We start from the raw sequence: 16,895 nt of genomic DNA, 5'->3' as shown, positions 1-16,895 counted from the left end.
GGAATCCAGCGACGTCTGGAAAATAACCACCAAGGCATCCACTATCACCTCCGCCATTTCTTTCAGAACCCTCGGATGCATTCCATCCGGTCCTGGGGACTTGTCCACAATCAGCCCCTCCAGTCTGTCGCGCACCACCTCTCTAGTAACAGTAATGTCATTAAGACCCTCCAGTCCTACCACCTTTCCATCGCTAACACCCGGCAAATTATTCACGTCCTCCTCCGTGAAGACAGAAACAAAAAAGTTATTCAAGACCTTAGCCATATCCCCATCCCCTACCACTAGGTCCCCTTTCTCATCCGCTAAGGGACCAACGTTCACCCTAGCCAGCCTCTTCCTTTTTATATATTTATAAAAACTCTTGCTATCCTTTTTTATATTAAGCGCTAGCCCAGCTTCATAGCTTCTCCTACCCTCCTTTATCAACTTTTTTGTCAATCTTTGTTGACATTTAAACCTTTCCCAATCCTCTTCTCGCCCACTGCTCTTAGCTACTCTAAATTCCTCCGCTTTTAATTTAACACTTTCCTTCACCTCCTTCGTTATCCACGGCTTATTACCTCTCTTCCTACTGTCCTTTTTAACCATCGGAATAAATTTCTGCTGAGCACCAAGAAAGATCTCCTTAAAGATCCTCCACTGCTCCTCAGCAGACCTACCTTCCAACGCGCTCCCCCAGTCCACATTCGCCAATTCTTCTCTCATCCTACCATACTCCCCTCTATTCAAACAAAGGACACGTGTCCGGGAACCCACTTTCTCCTCCTCCATCTGCAACAGAAACTCCACCATACAATGATCACTCTCTCCAAGAGGATCCTTCACCTCAAGGTCCCTAATTCTACCCGCCTCATTACATAGCACCAGATCCAAGATAGCTCGCTCCCTCGTCGGCTCCAACACACACTGTTCCAGGAAACTATCCCGGCAGCATTCCAAGAACTCCTCCTCGAGCCCACCTCGTCCAACATGGGTCGACCAATCAATATGCAGATTGAAATCCCCCATAACTACTGCCGTCCCATTCCTGCACGCCGCACTTATTTGCGCGTTAACAGCCCGCCCCACCTCCAGATCATTATTCGGGGGCCTATAGACGACACCCACCAGCGTCTTCCTCCCTTTGCTGTTCCTAATCTCCACCCACAACGATTCCACTTTCTGCTCTTTGGCTCCGATATCATCCCTTGCTACCACCTTGATGCTGTCCTTAATCAGCAGAGCTACGCCACCCCCTCTTTCCTCCTGCCTATCCTTCCTAAACACTTGATACCCCTGTACATTCATCTCCCAGTCCCTGTCACCTTGCAGCCACGTCTCTGTAATGGCCACCAGATCGTATCCATTTGTGTCGATCTGCGCCACCAGCTCATCCACTTTATTCCGAATGCTTCGTGCATTCAGATAAAGCGCTTTCATCCCAGCCTTCTTCTGGACCCTATTTGCCGTAACGCCACCACTTGGGACATCCTCAGCCTCTTCCCTTACCTGTACCCTATCCTTAACTGTAGACCTCCTAACATCACCTACCCTCGCACCCTCCCCCCCCCAATTAGTTTAAAGCCCTGTCTACAGTCCTCTTTACTCGATTCGCCAGCACTCTGGTCCCAGCACGATTCAGACCAACCCCATCCCGCCCGAACAAGTCCCACCTACCCCAATACTGGTGCCAATGCCCCATAAATTCGAACCCATTCCTCCCACACCAATCTCTGAGCCACCCATTCACTTCCTTAATCCTGTCAACCCTACGCCCATCTGCACTCGGTTCAGGCAGTAGCCCAGAGAAGACCACCTTGTCGGTTCTACTTTTTAATTCCATTCCCAGCTTCTCATACTCCCTCCCCAGATCCTCAGTCCGCACTTTGCCTACGTCGCTGGCACCCACATGTACCACCACAACTGGGTTCTCACCCTCCCACTCCAGATTCCTCTGCAGCCCAGCTGCGACATCCTGTACCCGAGCACCAGGCAGACAACACACCCTTCTGTGCACTTTGTCATTGTGACAAAGGACAGTGTCAATACCCTTCACCCCACTATCCCCAATCACTACTACGTTCCTTTTCCCCTTCTCTTTGCCTATGTCCTGCTGCATCACTGTACCGTGTGCAGTTTGCTCACCAACCTCACCTGCCTCGTCCTCTTCCAGAGTGGAAGCAAGAACCTCAAACCTGTTATGCAGATTAAGAGGCTGAGGCCTCTGCTCCTCACCCCCCTTCCTCCTCCCAGCAGCCCCCTTTTGTTCCTGACCCTTAGATTTAGACAGTCTAGAGGGGGTGGATGTCACTTGCACCCCATTGACAATGACACCCTCTCTCCCCCTGATGAGCCTCAGTGTCTGTAGCTCAGAGGCCAGCTCATCCACCTTGAGCTGGAGCTCCTCCAGCAACCTGCACTTACTGCAGACATGGTCTCTGGGAAGGACCCTGGGGTCCACCAGTTCCCACATCATACAGGAACCGCACATCACATGTCCCTCCATTATTCAATATAATTTGTTGTGGGAAAAATTTTTTCCTTGTTTTTTGCTGTAGTAGTTTTGAAAAAAAAAATTTTTTTTTTCCTTGTTCTTTCAACCTGGCCTTTTTACCTTCCAGCCCTTTTTGATATTAAGCCCTAATAGCTCACTCTGCTTCCCTCTCACTCCGCTGCCCGCTCCGACGCTGCCCGCTATCTACACCAGGCCTCCTTTTAAACTTGGCGCTGATTTAAAGCTGATGGGCCACAACTGCCTGATAATCACTCCCTCACAATTCTTAAAGCAGTAAATACAATAAGTAAATGCTTTAAACAGTTCTACAAAGAACAAAGTGCTTTAAACTTATTTTAAACAGGTTTTTAACAGGTAAAGTCTTAGCTTTCTCTCTGATGCTCCTTTCTCGTCTGCTCCAGCAAACAATGTAAGGCTTCACCGTGTGGACACTTGATAATTAAAGCTGATGGGCCACAACTGCCTGATAATCACTCCCTCACAATTCTTAAAGCAGTAAATACAATAAGTAAATGCTTTAAACAGTTCTACAAAGAACAAAGTGCTTTAAACTTATTTTAAACAGGTTTTTAACAGGTAAAGTCTTAGCTTTCTCTCTGATGCTCCTTTCTCGTCTGCTCCAGCAAACAATGTAAGGCTTCACCGTGTGGACACTTGATAATTAAAGCTGATGGGCCACAACTGCCTGATAATCACTCCCTCACAATTCTTAAAGCAGTAAATACAATAAGTAAATGCTTTAAACAGTTCTACAAAGAACAAAGTGCTTTAAACTTATTTTAAACAGGTTTTTAACAGGTAAAGTCTTAGCTTTCTCTCTGATGCTCCTTTCTCGTCTGCTCCAGCAAACAATGATGCACTGACACAGCAAAGAAAGCCCATTTCAGGACACATTGCACTGAATACAATATACTAGGCCACAATGCACTGAAAAGTCTAAGTTACATCTTTATTCAGCTTTACTATTCTAAAACAGAAAAAGTGAAGAGAAAGTTTAGCTTTTGTCAGTGAGAAATACTGGGATACTGCATAGAGTCATAAAGGTTTACAGCATGGAAACAGGCCCTTTGGCCCAACTTGTCCATGTCGCCCAGTTTTTAACCACTAAGCTAGTCCCAATTGCCCACATTTAGGCCATTTCCCTCTATATCCATCTTACCCATGTAACCATCTGAACGATTTTAAAAGACAAAATTGTATCTGCCTCTACTGCCACCTCTGGCAGCTTGTTCCAGACACTCACCACCCTCTATGAAAAAATTACCCCTCTGAACCCTTTTGTATTTCTCCCCTCGCACCATAAACCTATGGCCCTCTAGTATTAGAATCCCTTATCTTTGGGAAAAGATATTGACTCTCTACCTAATCTATGCCCCTCATTGTTTTAGAGACCTCTATAAAATCAACCCTCAGCTTTCTACGCTCCAGAGAAAAAAGTCTCAGTCTATCCAGCCTTTTATAATTCAAGCCATCAAGTTCCGGTAGCATCCTAGTAAATCTTTTCTTCATTCTTTCTAGTTTATTAACATCCTTTCTATAGTAGGGTGACCAGAATTGTACACAGTATTCCAAGTGCGGCCTTACCAATGTCTTGTACAACTTCAACAAGGTGTCCCAACTCATGTATTCAGTGGTCTGACCAATGAAACCAAGCATGACAAATGCCTTCTTCAACTCACTGTCCACCTGCAACTCCACTTTCAAGGAGCTTTGAACATGTACTCCTAGATGTCTTGTTCTATAACTCTCTCCAACACCCTACCGTTAACTGAGTAGGCCCTGCCCCAATTCGTTCTACCAAAATGCATCACCTCACAGTTATCTAAATTAAACTTCGTCTGCCATTCATCATTCCACTGGCCCAACTGATCAAGCATGCTATGCTTTATAAAGAGAGGCAGAGAATATAGAAGCTAGGAAGTTATGTTCAACTTGTGTAAACATACTGGTTTGGCCTCAACTGGAGTATTGTGTCTAGTTCCAAGCACCATACTTTAGAAAGCGCTAGGAAGGGTGCAGAATAGAGTCACAAGAATGGTTCCAAGAATGAGAAACTTCAGTCATGTGGACAGATTGGAGAAGTTGGGACTTAGAGAAAAGAAGATTGAAAGGAGATTTGATAGAGGGATTGAAAAGCATGAGGGGTCTGCTCAGAGTGGACAGAGAGAAACTGCTCCCATTGGAAAGGTCGAGAGCAAGACAGGATAAATTTCAGATCATTGGCAAATGGAGCCATGAAGGAAAATGTTTTCATCTGGACAGCAGCGTCTCTGTATGCATTGGAGGCAGATTCAACCAAAGCACTCTAGAGGGAGTTGGGCTATTACCTGAAAAGGAAGAATGTGCAAGGAGTTCTGGGGGGTGGAGGAAAGGGATGGCACTAGGGTGAATTGTTCCTTCAGAAGACCAGCAGAGACATGACAGGCAAATAGCCTCCTTCTGTGCTGTGACCATTCTGTGATTATGAGTGCTGATATAATAACTTAGCTTTTTATTGCAGATATACTTGACAGAATTTGTGTGAACTGTGGTCTTGTCTCTAGCCAGCAGATGCTGGGTTCAAATTTTACTCCAGGACTTTAACACAGAAATCAAGGTGGACACCCCCAGTGCTGTATGGGTGGATTGCTGCCTTGCCAAAGGTGCTGTCTTTCAGGTAAGATGTTAAACAAAGACCCCATGTGCCCTCTCAGCTGGATAATTAGCTGGTGCTATTATAAAGGAGAGCGAAGGAGCTATCCCAGTATCCTTGGCTAATATTTATCTTTCAGTCAACAACAGTAAAACAGATCACCTGGCCATTATCACCTTGTTGCTTGTGGGCAGCTTGCTGTGTGCAAACTGGCTGCAGTATTTCCTACAATAGTACATTGCTACACTTCAAAAGCCCCTCATTGGTCACAAAATGACCAATCATCTGATGGCTATGAAAAGTAAGTTTGCTTCTAAGTTCCTCAGCTGCCATGGTGGGATCTGAATTGATGTTTGCAGATCATTAACTCAGAACACTGCTTGACTAGTCCAGTGACATTACCATCATGCCATCCTAGCCCTCAAGGGTTAATGAATGAAAGTCCTCAGAACACTGGTTTACCAGTCCAGTAATACAACCATCATGCTACCATACATGCTTTGACCAAGACTGCAAGAAACTACTAAGAGTTGCGACTCCGTCTACACTTCCTACTGCCTCAGAAAAACAGCTAGCATTATCAAGGACTTCATGCACCCTGGACATATTCTCTTCCATCTTCTTCCGTTGGGAAAAAGATACAAAAGTCTGAGATCGCGTACCAACTGACTCAGGAACAGCTTCTTCCCTGCTGCCATCAGACTTTTGAATGGACCTACCCTATATTAAGCAGATCTTTCTTGACACCCTAGCTATGACTGTAACACAACATTCTGCGCACTCTCCTTTCCTTCTCCCTTGTGTGCTCTATGAACAGTACGCTTTGTCTGTATAGCGCACAAGAAACAATACCCCTCAAGGGTTAATGAATGAAAATCCATTAAACTGTGATGAGATAAGATATGCAGAAAGACTGCCCTCTCTTCCTCTGTATTCCAGATGTTTATTTGTTGAAGTTCCAAGGCCTGCATGGGGCTCTTCCAAACAGCTGCAAACTATTTCATGTAAATATGAAGCAGGGAGCTGGATCCCAGTTGTGCAACATGACAGCTAAAAACCCAGTAATAGCTGCATTCTTGTAACATGATGTAAAAATGGTCGGTCACAGAAACCAGAAAACAAAACCCTTCCTCACAGGGCAGAGGAAAACGAGCTCAAGGGTGAGTCAGCTCAAGTGTGCAAGTGACGACACATTGAAATTTACCACGACGGTTTTGTATACCCTGCATAACAGAAACTGCACTATGGGCTGCTGCACTCTGGGGAGTACAAGAAGCATGCTCCAGCTGTGTTAGCCTTTCACCTCCTGAGGGCTTTTCACAGTTAGCACATCGCAGGTGGCTCCCATTATAAGTTAACTCATGGAAGACTTCTGAGTCGAAGAATTCATCTTCTAACTCCAACAGGAACAACACTGTAATTAATCTTTGGTTTTTATTTCTGCCAGCACTTGAGTCAGACTCCCATATGGATCCTTAGACCCTGGCAGTCCTCTGGTACCGAGTCCAAGCTGTGAGCTTGAACCGTGATTTTTGGAAGTTTATTCCTTCATGCTAAATTCAACCTTTTGCTCCTCTGACAACCACGCACACAGTTCCACAGGGATTGCTGTATTGTGTTCAGCAGAGTAAAACGTCTGACAACACCAGGTTTAAGCCCAACTGATTTATTTGATAGTAAACTCACTAGCTTTCGAGGTTTCTTTCTTCGTCAGGTGAATGGAGAGTTCTGTCTGTGCTATATATGCTCTGCTGAGGCCAGAACTCTCCATTCACTTGACGAAGAGGGAAACCTCGAAATCCAGTGAGTTTACAATCAAATAAATCGGTTGGACTGAAACCTGGTGTTGTCAGACTTTTTACTGTGTTTACCCCAGTCCAACGCCGGCATCTCCACATCGTGTTCAGCAGGACACTAAATTCCCTAGGCCAGGGATGCTGAGGCCACTTGTAGCATTATGGGCAAGGAAAACTAGTGCAGCCTAATTCAGGCCATGGATTAAGTCTGGCACTTTCTTACACAACTAAGAGTTACTTATCATTTACCTTGACACTCTGGTATAGCCAAGATCAAACGCCAGTGATATGAACTGTTAGGGAGCAGTTCAGAAACTCCGAGGTGCACTACTAAGTTAAGTTAGACACCAACTATTTTTGGTTTTGGCAGTATTGTGAGCATAAATAGAGGCAATTCTCCCAAAAAAATTCTAAGTTTGCATAAACGCTGGACTAAATCTTTAAATGGGAGTTCCAAAATGAATTTTCCATACTCTGTACACTGCAGAGTGCCCTAGCGTGAATCATGTGAAATATCAGTGGGCAGTGCTTATTCCTGCTGGAGAGGCCAGCAGCACAGCGCCGAGCGTGCCACTGCGCACATGCCGATCTATCAGCGCCAAGGTCGGCGCGTGAGCAGTAGCCCTGCCCTGCCAGTCTCCCGATCGCTGGCCAGCCCTGCGACCCCCGCATTACTGTCCCCCCGCCCACAGTCTGATAGCTGGCCTCTCCAGACTATGTCCAGCCTCAACCTTGACTCCCCCACTCCCCCCACCATCTGTAGCCCTGATCCCCCCCCTCCCCCCACACGCAGAACCCTACCCCCGTCCCACCCCAGAGTCCAGCTCTGATTGCTGGCCTCTCTCTGTCACTGATCCCAGTGCAGAGTGGCAACGAGAATCCCCACCCTCCCCGATCTTCCCCCAAGTCCCTCCCATTGGGCTGCGTTCCTTTGGCACTACCCGATGCCTGGTGGCATTGCCGAGGTGTCCCCTTGGCCATGCCAAGGCTGGGAGAATCGCCCCCAAGGTGTTTCACTCCTGGTGTGATTCTATTTACTCAGCAGGAAACTTTTATCAAAACAAACTTTATTTAACAATACAGTTTAATGAGAAGAATCAGCATAACTTTTACCAAATGGAAAACTTAAACATGACAATATATAATTCTTAACTGCTAGCCTATCTCTATTTCCAATTTAAGCAATATTCCTCAAAGATGTAAACTCCCCTTCAAAATTAGTTAGCAAACAACAGGCCTGTGTTTTGCTTTACAGGATGGCAGTCCTCAAACTTCCAGATACCCCTGGAGAGAGATACCTATTTTCTAGCAGGCCCCAGAGAGAGCGGGAGTGAGAGAAGGTCTGCTGCTCCTTGCAAATCCAAGCAGAAACTGCCTGCTCTTTCTCCCTACGTAAGCCCAGCTCCATCCATTAGCAAATAACACACTCCTGTCAATCAATCTAATTAAATCCCACTCTGAAACCCCAAGGGACAGCTCAAAAATAAACAAACTACATTAGCACACATTAAAACAAACATCCAATATCTAGGATCAATGATGCTTCTATGATCTTCATATGTGGGCTGCCTGGAGCAGACAAATTAACACCATAATCACAGCTGCAGTTTAAGACATTCCCCTCATAAGAAAATAGAACATAGAACAGTAGAGCACAGTACAGGCTCTTCAGCCCTCGATGTTGTGCCAAGTTTTGTCTGAAACCAAGATCAAGCTATCCCACTCCTTATCATTCTGGTGTGCTCCATGTGCCTACCCACTAACTGCTTGGAAGCTCCTAAAGTGTCCAATTCCACTATCACAGCAGGCAGTCCATTCCACACCCCAACCACTCTCTGAGTAAAGAACCTACCTCAGGCGTCCCTTCTATATCTCCCACCATGAACCTTATAGTTATGCCCCCAAGTAACAGCTACATCCACGCGAGGAAATAATCTCTGAAACATGAAATAAATACATTTCTTAAAGACACAGTATTGTCACATGAACAAAGAATGGGTAAAGATACACATAATAGCAATCTATAAAGAAGCTTCTTGCATTGGATGGGAAACTGGCACAGTGGTTAGCGCTGCTGCCTCACTGCGCCAGGGACCCAGGTCCGATTCCCAGCTTGGGTCATTATCTGTGCGGAGTTCTCCCCATGTCTGCGTGGATTTCCTCCCGCAGTCCGAAAGATGTGCTGGTTAGGTGCATTGGCCATGCTAAATTCTCCTTCAGTGTACCCAAACAGCTAACGGAATGTGGTGACTAAGGAATTTTCACAGTAACTTCATTGCAGTGTTAGTGTAAGCCTACTTGTGACACTAATAAACAAACTTAAAACTTACAGAAATGATCAACATCTCTGATGAAATAACAGAGCATTTCAAACAGCATCAGGAATCTGTCAGTAGCCTATATACCTCTGTCATATATCATGTTTCAGAGTGGCACCATGAATTAGGAAGCAGAGAGCCTCAATACTGACGCTACTCCCCAGATAGAAGTGATTACCTTACCTGTAGAGCATCTTTCAAAGCATAGGCAGCATCGGACAGGACTTTCTCCACCTGTTTCCTACGCTTTTCCTGTTGTTCCATGAGGCTCCTCTGATTCTCCAAATGAGATTGCTTTGTTTCCAATTGCTTCTTCAGACAGGTAATTTCTTCCCTGAAGGTTACATGACAGGAGGAAAGAAATAGCATTATTCAAACACAACCAGCCAGGAACAAGTTTCAGTAACTTCTATTTAACGTGGAGGCACCGTCAGGTTTTTATCTGGGGAGGTAATGGTATTATTACTAGACTAATAATCCAGAAACTCAGCTAATGTTCTGAGGACCGGGGTTCGAATCCCACCATGGCAGATGGTGGAATTTGAATTCAATAAAAAATATCTGGAATTAAGAATCTACTGATGACCATGAAATCATTGTCGATTCTCAGAGAAATCCATCTGGTTCACTAATGCCCTTTAGGGAAGGAAATCTGCTGTTCCTACCTGGTCCGGCCTACATGTTACTCCAGAGCCACAGCAATTTGCTTGACTCTCAACTGCACTCTAAGGGCAGCTAAGGATGGGCAATAAATGCTGACCAGCCAGTGATACCCATGTCCATAAATGCTAATTGAATTGATCTTTGGGATTACACCTAGCAAAATATCTAAAGAATCAGGTGAAAAACTATCGCAAGTGAGACTCCAGTAAGTCAAAAATTAAAATCTTTTGAAGTTCAGCAGACATGTGCTGTCATGTAGACACAGCACTGGACTCCACACACCTTAGAGATTCATTCTGTCCCTCCAGTTTCTTGATGGCTGACTCAAGTTGCGGGATGAGCTTGTCCCTCTCCACGCATTTTTCCAACGATTCCTGCTGCTGTTTGCATTTATCAGTCAGCATTTGGATAACCTGAAATTCAAGCCAGCAACTTACTGCGGTTGGTTGGAGGGAGGAAATTTGTGCAGTGGTCAGACCATTAAAATGAGAAGTAGATCTTGCTCAAAAGAATCCAGTTAAAAGTACCCCACTGTTCAGAATTCAACCATAGTAGCCGGCAGTGAGGAAGGGGCTGATAAATGACATCCTGCATGTGACAAAGTCTCACTTAATAGACCTGATAGAAAGATTTGCGCCCACTGGGAATAACAAACTGAGGCCCAAGAACAAAACTAGCTAATGTTCAGGAAGTAGAGTATAATGGTGAATTATGTGTTTTGGACTAGGGAGAGGTTTAAAGTGATAGCCCCCAGGGATTGGTATCAGAACCACTGCTGTTTTGATGTACATTAATAATTGGACTTGAGTATATAGGGCACAATTCCAAATTCTGCATTTGACACAAAGTTCAGGACAGTAGCATACTGAGGGGAGAACAGTCATAGACTGCAGGAAGACATAAACAGATTATGGAAATGGAAGAAATTTAAATGAGTAGAGTGAAGATTTTTGGTAGGATGATTATGGAGAGGCAATATAAGCTAAACTGTATAATGTTAAAGGGTGTGCAGGAACAGAAAGACCTGCGAGTTTGTATACAGAATCTTTGAAGGTAGCAGGACAAGTTGACATGCCTGTTAAATAACTATACCGAATCCCTGGCTGTAGAAGAGAACAAAGGTTACGCTAAGCCTTTATAAATAATTCCATTCCAGTATTGTGTCCAATTCTGGCCATTACACTTTTGGAATAACATCAGGGCCTTGGACAGGGCGCAGAGGATATTTATTAGAATTGTACCAGGGATGAGGGACTTCAGTTACATGGGGAGAATAGAGAAACTGGGGCAGTTCTACTCAGACCGGAGAAAGCTAAGGGGAGATTTGATAAGGTATTCCAAATCATGAAAGGGTTTGATGGAATAAATAGGCAGAAACAGTTTCCACTCGTTGAAGGGTGGCCACATTTAGGAAAACTGGCGGAAGAGCCAGAGCTGAGGAGGGGCTCATTTGTTTTTTTGACACTTCCTGAGTTATGATAATCTGGAATGTTCAACCTGAAAGTGTGGTAGAAATAAGTCACATAATCAAAAGGGAATTGGATAAATAAATGGGGGGCATTATTGAGCTCTGAGACTAACTGGGAGCTCTTTCAAAGAGTGGGTGAGCAGGATAGGTCAAATGGCCACCCTCTGTGCATCAGATACTATGATGGTGCCAGAGCATGGTGACTTCTTGAAAGCCATGCCCAGCATACAAACAAGGACAAAGAACAAAGAAAATTACAGTACAGGAACAGGCACTTCGGCACTCCAACCCTGCACCGACCATGCTGCCCAACTGAACTAAAATGCCCTGCTCTTCTGGGGACCATATCCCTCTATTCCCATCCTATTCATGTATTTGTCAAGGTACCTCTTATAAGTCACTACTTTCCGCTTCTACTACCTCCCTCGGCAACGAGTTCCAGGTACTGACCACCCTCTGTGTAAAAAACGTGCCTTGTACATCTTCTTTAAAACTTGTCCCTCGCACCTTAAACCTATGCCCCCTAGTTAATTGACTCCCCCACCGTTGGAAAAAGCTTCTGACTATCCACTCTGTCCACGTCCCTCAATCTTGTAGACTTCAATCAGGTTGCCCCTCAATCTCCGTCGCTCCAGTGAGAACAAACCAAGTTTCTCCAACCTCTCCTCATAACTAATGCCCTCCTTCCAAGGAAACATCCTGGTAAATCTTTTCTGTAGCTTCTAGTTCTATCTTTCATTCTCATTCTATACTTCCAAAACTTTATTCTAACTCTTTTAAACACCCTAGCTATGACCTTAACACTACATTCTGCACTCTCTCGTTTCCTTCTCCATGAACGGTATGCTCTGTCTATCTAGTGTGCAAGAAACAATACTTTTCACTGCATGTGACAATAATAAATCAAATCAAACCGAATCAAAAATGATTACCATCTCCTCCTTAAGAGGAACATCTTTGACTAAGTTTCTGTTCGCCTTTCTAAAACTCCTCTTTCTGGCTACTATGAAGTACTTTGGGACATTTCTCTGTTAAATGATTTTCTTTCTGCCCCATCCCCCAACACATCACTTCCTTCTCCAAGAAATACCAAACCTTAAGGTTGCTGAAATTCTTTTTGGCCATTTCTTTGTGACTCTCCTCCAGGAGTTGAATAGTTCGCCACTGCCCCTTTGTTTCTTGTCTCAGCTCGTCATTTTCCTTGATGATTTTTACACTTTTCTGCGACATTTTCCCTAGCTGGCTGCTGATAGATGCATTTTCACGGATGGCCCTTTTAGTCGTCTCTGCCACTTGTTTTTTTGAGATGCGACGGAACTCTGCAGCTACAGCGTTCACTCGTGAAAGCATATCCTTCTTTAACCTACAGGAATAAACACCGCAGGTTAACTGCTACAGATTCAGCCCCTACTTTGTGCTAAATCGTTTGACCATAAGAAATGGGAGCAGAATTAGACCATTCGGCCCATTGAGTCTGCTCTACCATTCAATCATGGCTGATAATTTTCTCATCCCCATTCTCCTGTGTTTTCCCCATAATTCTTGAGATCCCCTTATTAATTGAGAACCTATCTACCTCTGTCTTAAAGTAACTTAATGACCCTGCCTCCACACCCTTCTGTGGCAATTAGCCCCACAGATTCAGCACTCTTTGGCTGAAGAAATTCCTCCTTATCTCTGTTTTAAAGGATCATCCCTTCAGCTTGAGGTTGTGTCCTCTGGTTCTAGTTTTCCTATTGGTGGAAACATTCCCTCCACGTCCACCCTAGTGTCCTTTCCATCAGGTGACTGAATTATTTCAATGGAAATCAGGGTTGTTGGGCTAGAGGAAGGGAAATAAATCAACTAAGCTTCTCACTTCCTAATCACTGTCCAAGTGACCCACGCTGAAAATACACCGATCTGGATATCGCGTGAAGACATGACTAGTGTCACTTATATTTACCCTTATCACCAAATAATGTTTCTGACACTCAATGTCACACGTGACACTATAATAACATAAAAACAAAATACTGTGGATGCTGGAATCTGAAAAAAAAACAGAATAGGCTGGAAAATCTCATAGGTCTGATGGCATCTGTGGCGAGAGAATAAAACTAATGTTTCGAGTTTGGATGACCCTTTGTCAAAACTGAAGACAAAGAAAATTGGATGAGATTTATAGTGTGGAGGGGGTGGAAATGGGGGTTTTCTAATATGGGGAGGCAATTGTCTAGTGCACACCCTAATATTGCTAGACTATTAATCCAGAAATTCAGCTAATGTTCTGGGTTCGAACCCCACCACATCACGTGGTAAAATTTGAATTCAACTAAAACTATCTGGAATTAAGAATCTACTGATGACCACAAAATCATTTTCGATCGCCAGAAAAACCCATCTGGTTCACTAAGGTCCTTTAGGGAAGGAAATCTGCCATCCTTACCAGATCTGGCCTATATGTGACTCCAGAGCCACAGCAATGTAGTTGACTCTCAACTGCCCTCCAAGGGCAACTAGGAAAGGGCAATACATGTTAGCCAGCCAGCGATGTCCACATCCCATAAATAAAAAAATGACAAAGATGTCACAGACAAAAAGACAAAGAGAATGTGAATGGTGGTAGTAAAGGCTGAAAATGGTATTAATAGCATCCAAAGATCTAATGAGTAAATGCCAGAACAAGGGGGCAGAATGTCAAGGACAACCTGCATGTGGTAAATAACCCTAGTGGGGTGGGAGGAGGGAACAATATGGAAAATGAGATGTTGAAAAAGTGGACAAATGAAATGATGGAAGAAATGAAAATTAAAAATAATAATACATGACAAGTTATTAAGAAACAGGAGGACTGACAGTTCTCGTGGAACTGTTCCTCAATCAGAGTCAGCAGCCTGGAAACTGGGTCATCCTGCATAGTTTGACAGGTACTAAAGGGCCAAGTAAGGATCCAGTAGGGGAAATGGTGCATGCATCCTGCGCAGTAGTATGCTCCTTATCACTTTATGAGGGCCGCTCCATAGCCATGCAGGGTGTGCACTATTGGACACAAAACAATTCTGACATATTGGCAAGGGGGCATGGTGGCACAGCGGTTAGCACTGCTGCCTCACAGTGCCAAGGACCCGAGTTCGATTCCCAGCTTGGGTTACTGCCTGTGTGGAGTCTGCATGTTCTCTCCGTGTCTGCATGGGTTTCCTCCGGGTGCTCTGGTTTCCTCCCAAAGTATACGTTGGTTGGCTGCATTGGTCATGCTAAATTCTCCCTCAGTCTACCTAAACAGGTGCTGGAGTGTGGCAACGAGGGGATTTTCACAGTGTAACTTCATTACAGTGTTAACGTGAGCCTGCTTGTAGCACTAATAAATAAACTTTAAAAACTTAAATTGTGGCTTAACTGATCACCACCGAGCTTCTTTAGGTACTGAGGTATAAATCAGAGTTCTGTCCAGACTGAAGAGAGTGCAGTGTTGCACTCGAATCAAACAATCTTTTCTTTTCACAGAAGCTGATGGGTCGTGCTTTGTATTTCCACGATATCCAGTTTTTTGGTAAACTTATATTTACATAGTACATTTAACTCATTCTATTTAACCACATTCTAAGTTCCAGGGCAGGGATTTTAAGATAGTCGCAGTAAACACAAGAGAGAATTGTGCATCAAAAGTGCAATATCTGGGAAATGTATAAATGCTCTTTTCTTTTCCTTTGGCTCCAACCGTGGGATGTCAGTGGTGGGAACTGGAACGCTCCTTCCTGTTTTTTGGCAGCCAATCTCAGCTGGAATACAGCACGCATTCTGACAAGTAAAAACACCCGAGTGTACCAACACTGACACCACACACCAGCTCTCCTTGTGACTTTCTCAAATGAAACCAGCAGTTTATTGTTAAATTATTAGTGACAGGAGCAGTGCTGTACTTTGCTTCCGTATCACAGGGCTGGGGGCAGAGGAAAACATAAGTGAAGGTTCTCACTCCAAAACGTGGAGGACGGGATTTTACTGCTTCGCTCGAGTGAGACCTGGAATCCTCGCCTGAGGTCATCGGACATTTCCGTTGTCTGTCCCTCGCCTGCTCCGATTCTGTGGCGGGTGGGGCAGTAGAATTCCAGCGAGAGTGTTTGGAAAACTGATGGTAAGCAGTAACTTGTAGATGTCAGGTAAGGACACAATCTGACTTAGCTGTGCGTGGTGTCCTAGACTCAAGTAGCTTGTCATCACTTTCTAGCAGTGTTCATAAGTCTGAAGCGACAGGAAGAAAGAGGGCCTTTTGGCTAATATCAAGCACCAGATCAAGCCCAAGATAGGGTCCAATGCCTTTTCTGGTCAGCTTGGATCTTTGACTTTCTCGAGGGGACCTTGAATTGGATTCAATTGGATTTTGAATTTGGTTTTTGGAGCAAGCAGGGAATGGATTTTGGTTTGCCCAGTCCATTCTGAGCATTGCCTTCGTAGAAGTTGATTTATTTTTTATTAGTCACAAGTCACATTAACACTGCAATGAAGTTACTGTGAAAATCCCCTGGTCGCCATACTCCGACGCCTGAAGGAGAACTTAGCATGGTCAATGTACCTAGCCAGCATGTCTTTCAGACTGTGGGAGGAAACCGGAGCACCCGCAGGAAAGCCAACTTTGTCACAGAACAGAGAACAGTGCAGCACAGTAAGGCCCTTCGGCCCTCAATGTTGTGCCGAGCTTTGTCCAAACCCAATATCAAGCTATCCCACTCCCTATCACTCTCGTATGTTCCACGTGCCTATCCAATAACAGCTCGAAAGTTCCTCAAGCGTTCGACTCCACTATCACAGCAGACGGTCCATTCCACACCCCAATCACTCTCTGAGTAAAGAACCTACCTCGGACATCCCTCTTATATCTCCTGCCGTGAATCTTATAGTTATGCCCCCTAGTAACACCTACATCCACCCGAGGAAATAATCTCTGAACGTCCAGTCTACCTATCGCCTCATCATCTTTTAAACCTCTATTAAGTTGCCTCTCATTCTCTTCTGCTCAAAAGAGAAAAGCCCTGGTTCCCTCAACCTTTCCTCATAAAACCTATCCTCCAAACCAGGCAGCATCATGGTAAATCTCCTCTGCAATATTTCCAATGTTTCCACATCCTTCTTATAGCGAGATGACCAGAACTGCACACAATATTCCAAATGTGGTCTCACCAAGGTCCTGTACAGTTGCAGCATAACTCCACAGCTCTTAAACTCAAACCCCCGTTAATAAACGCTAACAGACTATAGGGTCATTTTATCCTGGCAAATCAACCCATACATCTTTGCGCTGTGGGAGGAAACCAGGGCACCTGGAGGAAACCCAGGCAGACATTGGGAGGAAACTGGAGCACCCGGAGGAAACCCACACAGACACACGGAGAATGTGCAAACTCCACACAGACACCGACCCAAGGCCGGAATTGAACTCGGGTCCCTGGCGCTGTGAGGCAGCAGTGCTAACCGCTGTGTCACCATGCCGCCTACTGACACCACTGGAAAGCAAAAGTCAACACCTTCAGGACAGGAAGAA

General features: G+C 44.7%; 1 protein-coding gene across 1 annotated transcript in view; it reads right to left on the bottom strand.

Annotated features, from left to right (window-relative positions):
• cfap157 (cilia and flagella associated protein 157) overlaps nucleotides 1–16,895 on the bottom strand; it is a 36,740-nt gene that overhangs the window by 8,518 nt on the left and 11,327 nt on the right. The window contains exons 4-6 of the mRNA XM_080212500.1: nucleotides 12,470–12,737; nucleotides 10,189–10,319; nucleotides 9,427–9,577 (exon numbers count right to left, since the gene is read on the bottom strand). Coding sequence (XP_080068626.1) covers nucleotides 9,427–9,577; nucleotides 10,189–10,319; nucleotides 12,470–12,737 — 550 coding nt within the window. The remainder of the gene's footprint in view (nucleotides 1–9,426; nucleotides 9,578–10,188; nucleotides 10,320–12,469; nucleotides 12,738–16,895) is intronic.

The sequence above is a fragment of the Carcharhinus amblyrhynchos genome, chromosome 25 (genome assembly GCF_965287045.1).
Source record: "Carcharhinus amblyrhynchos chromosome 25, sCarAmb.v2.hapA, whole genome shotgun sequence".
In the NCBI taxonomy this organism is placed as follows: Eukaryota; Metazoa; Chordata; class Chondrichthyes; order Carcharhiniformes; family Carcharhinidae; genus Carcharhinus; species Carcharhinus amblyrhynchos.
The sequence above is the reverse complement of the archived record's forward strand: the minus strand, read 5'-3'. Positions and strand labels throughout refer to the sequence as shown.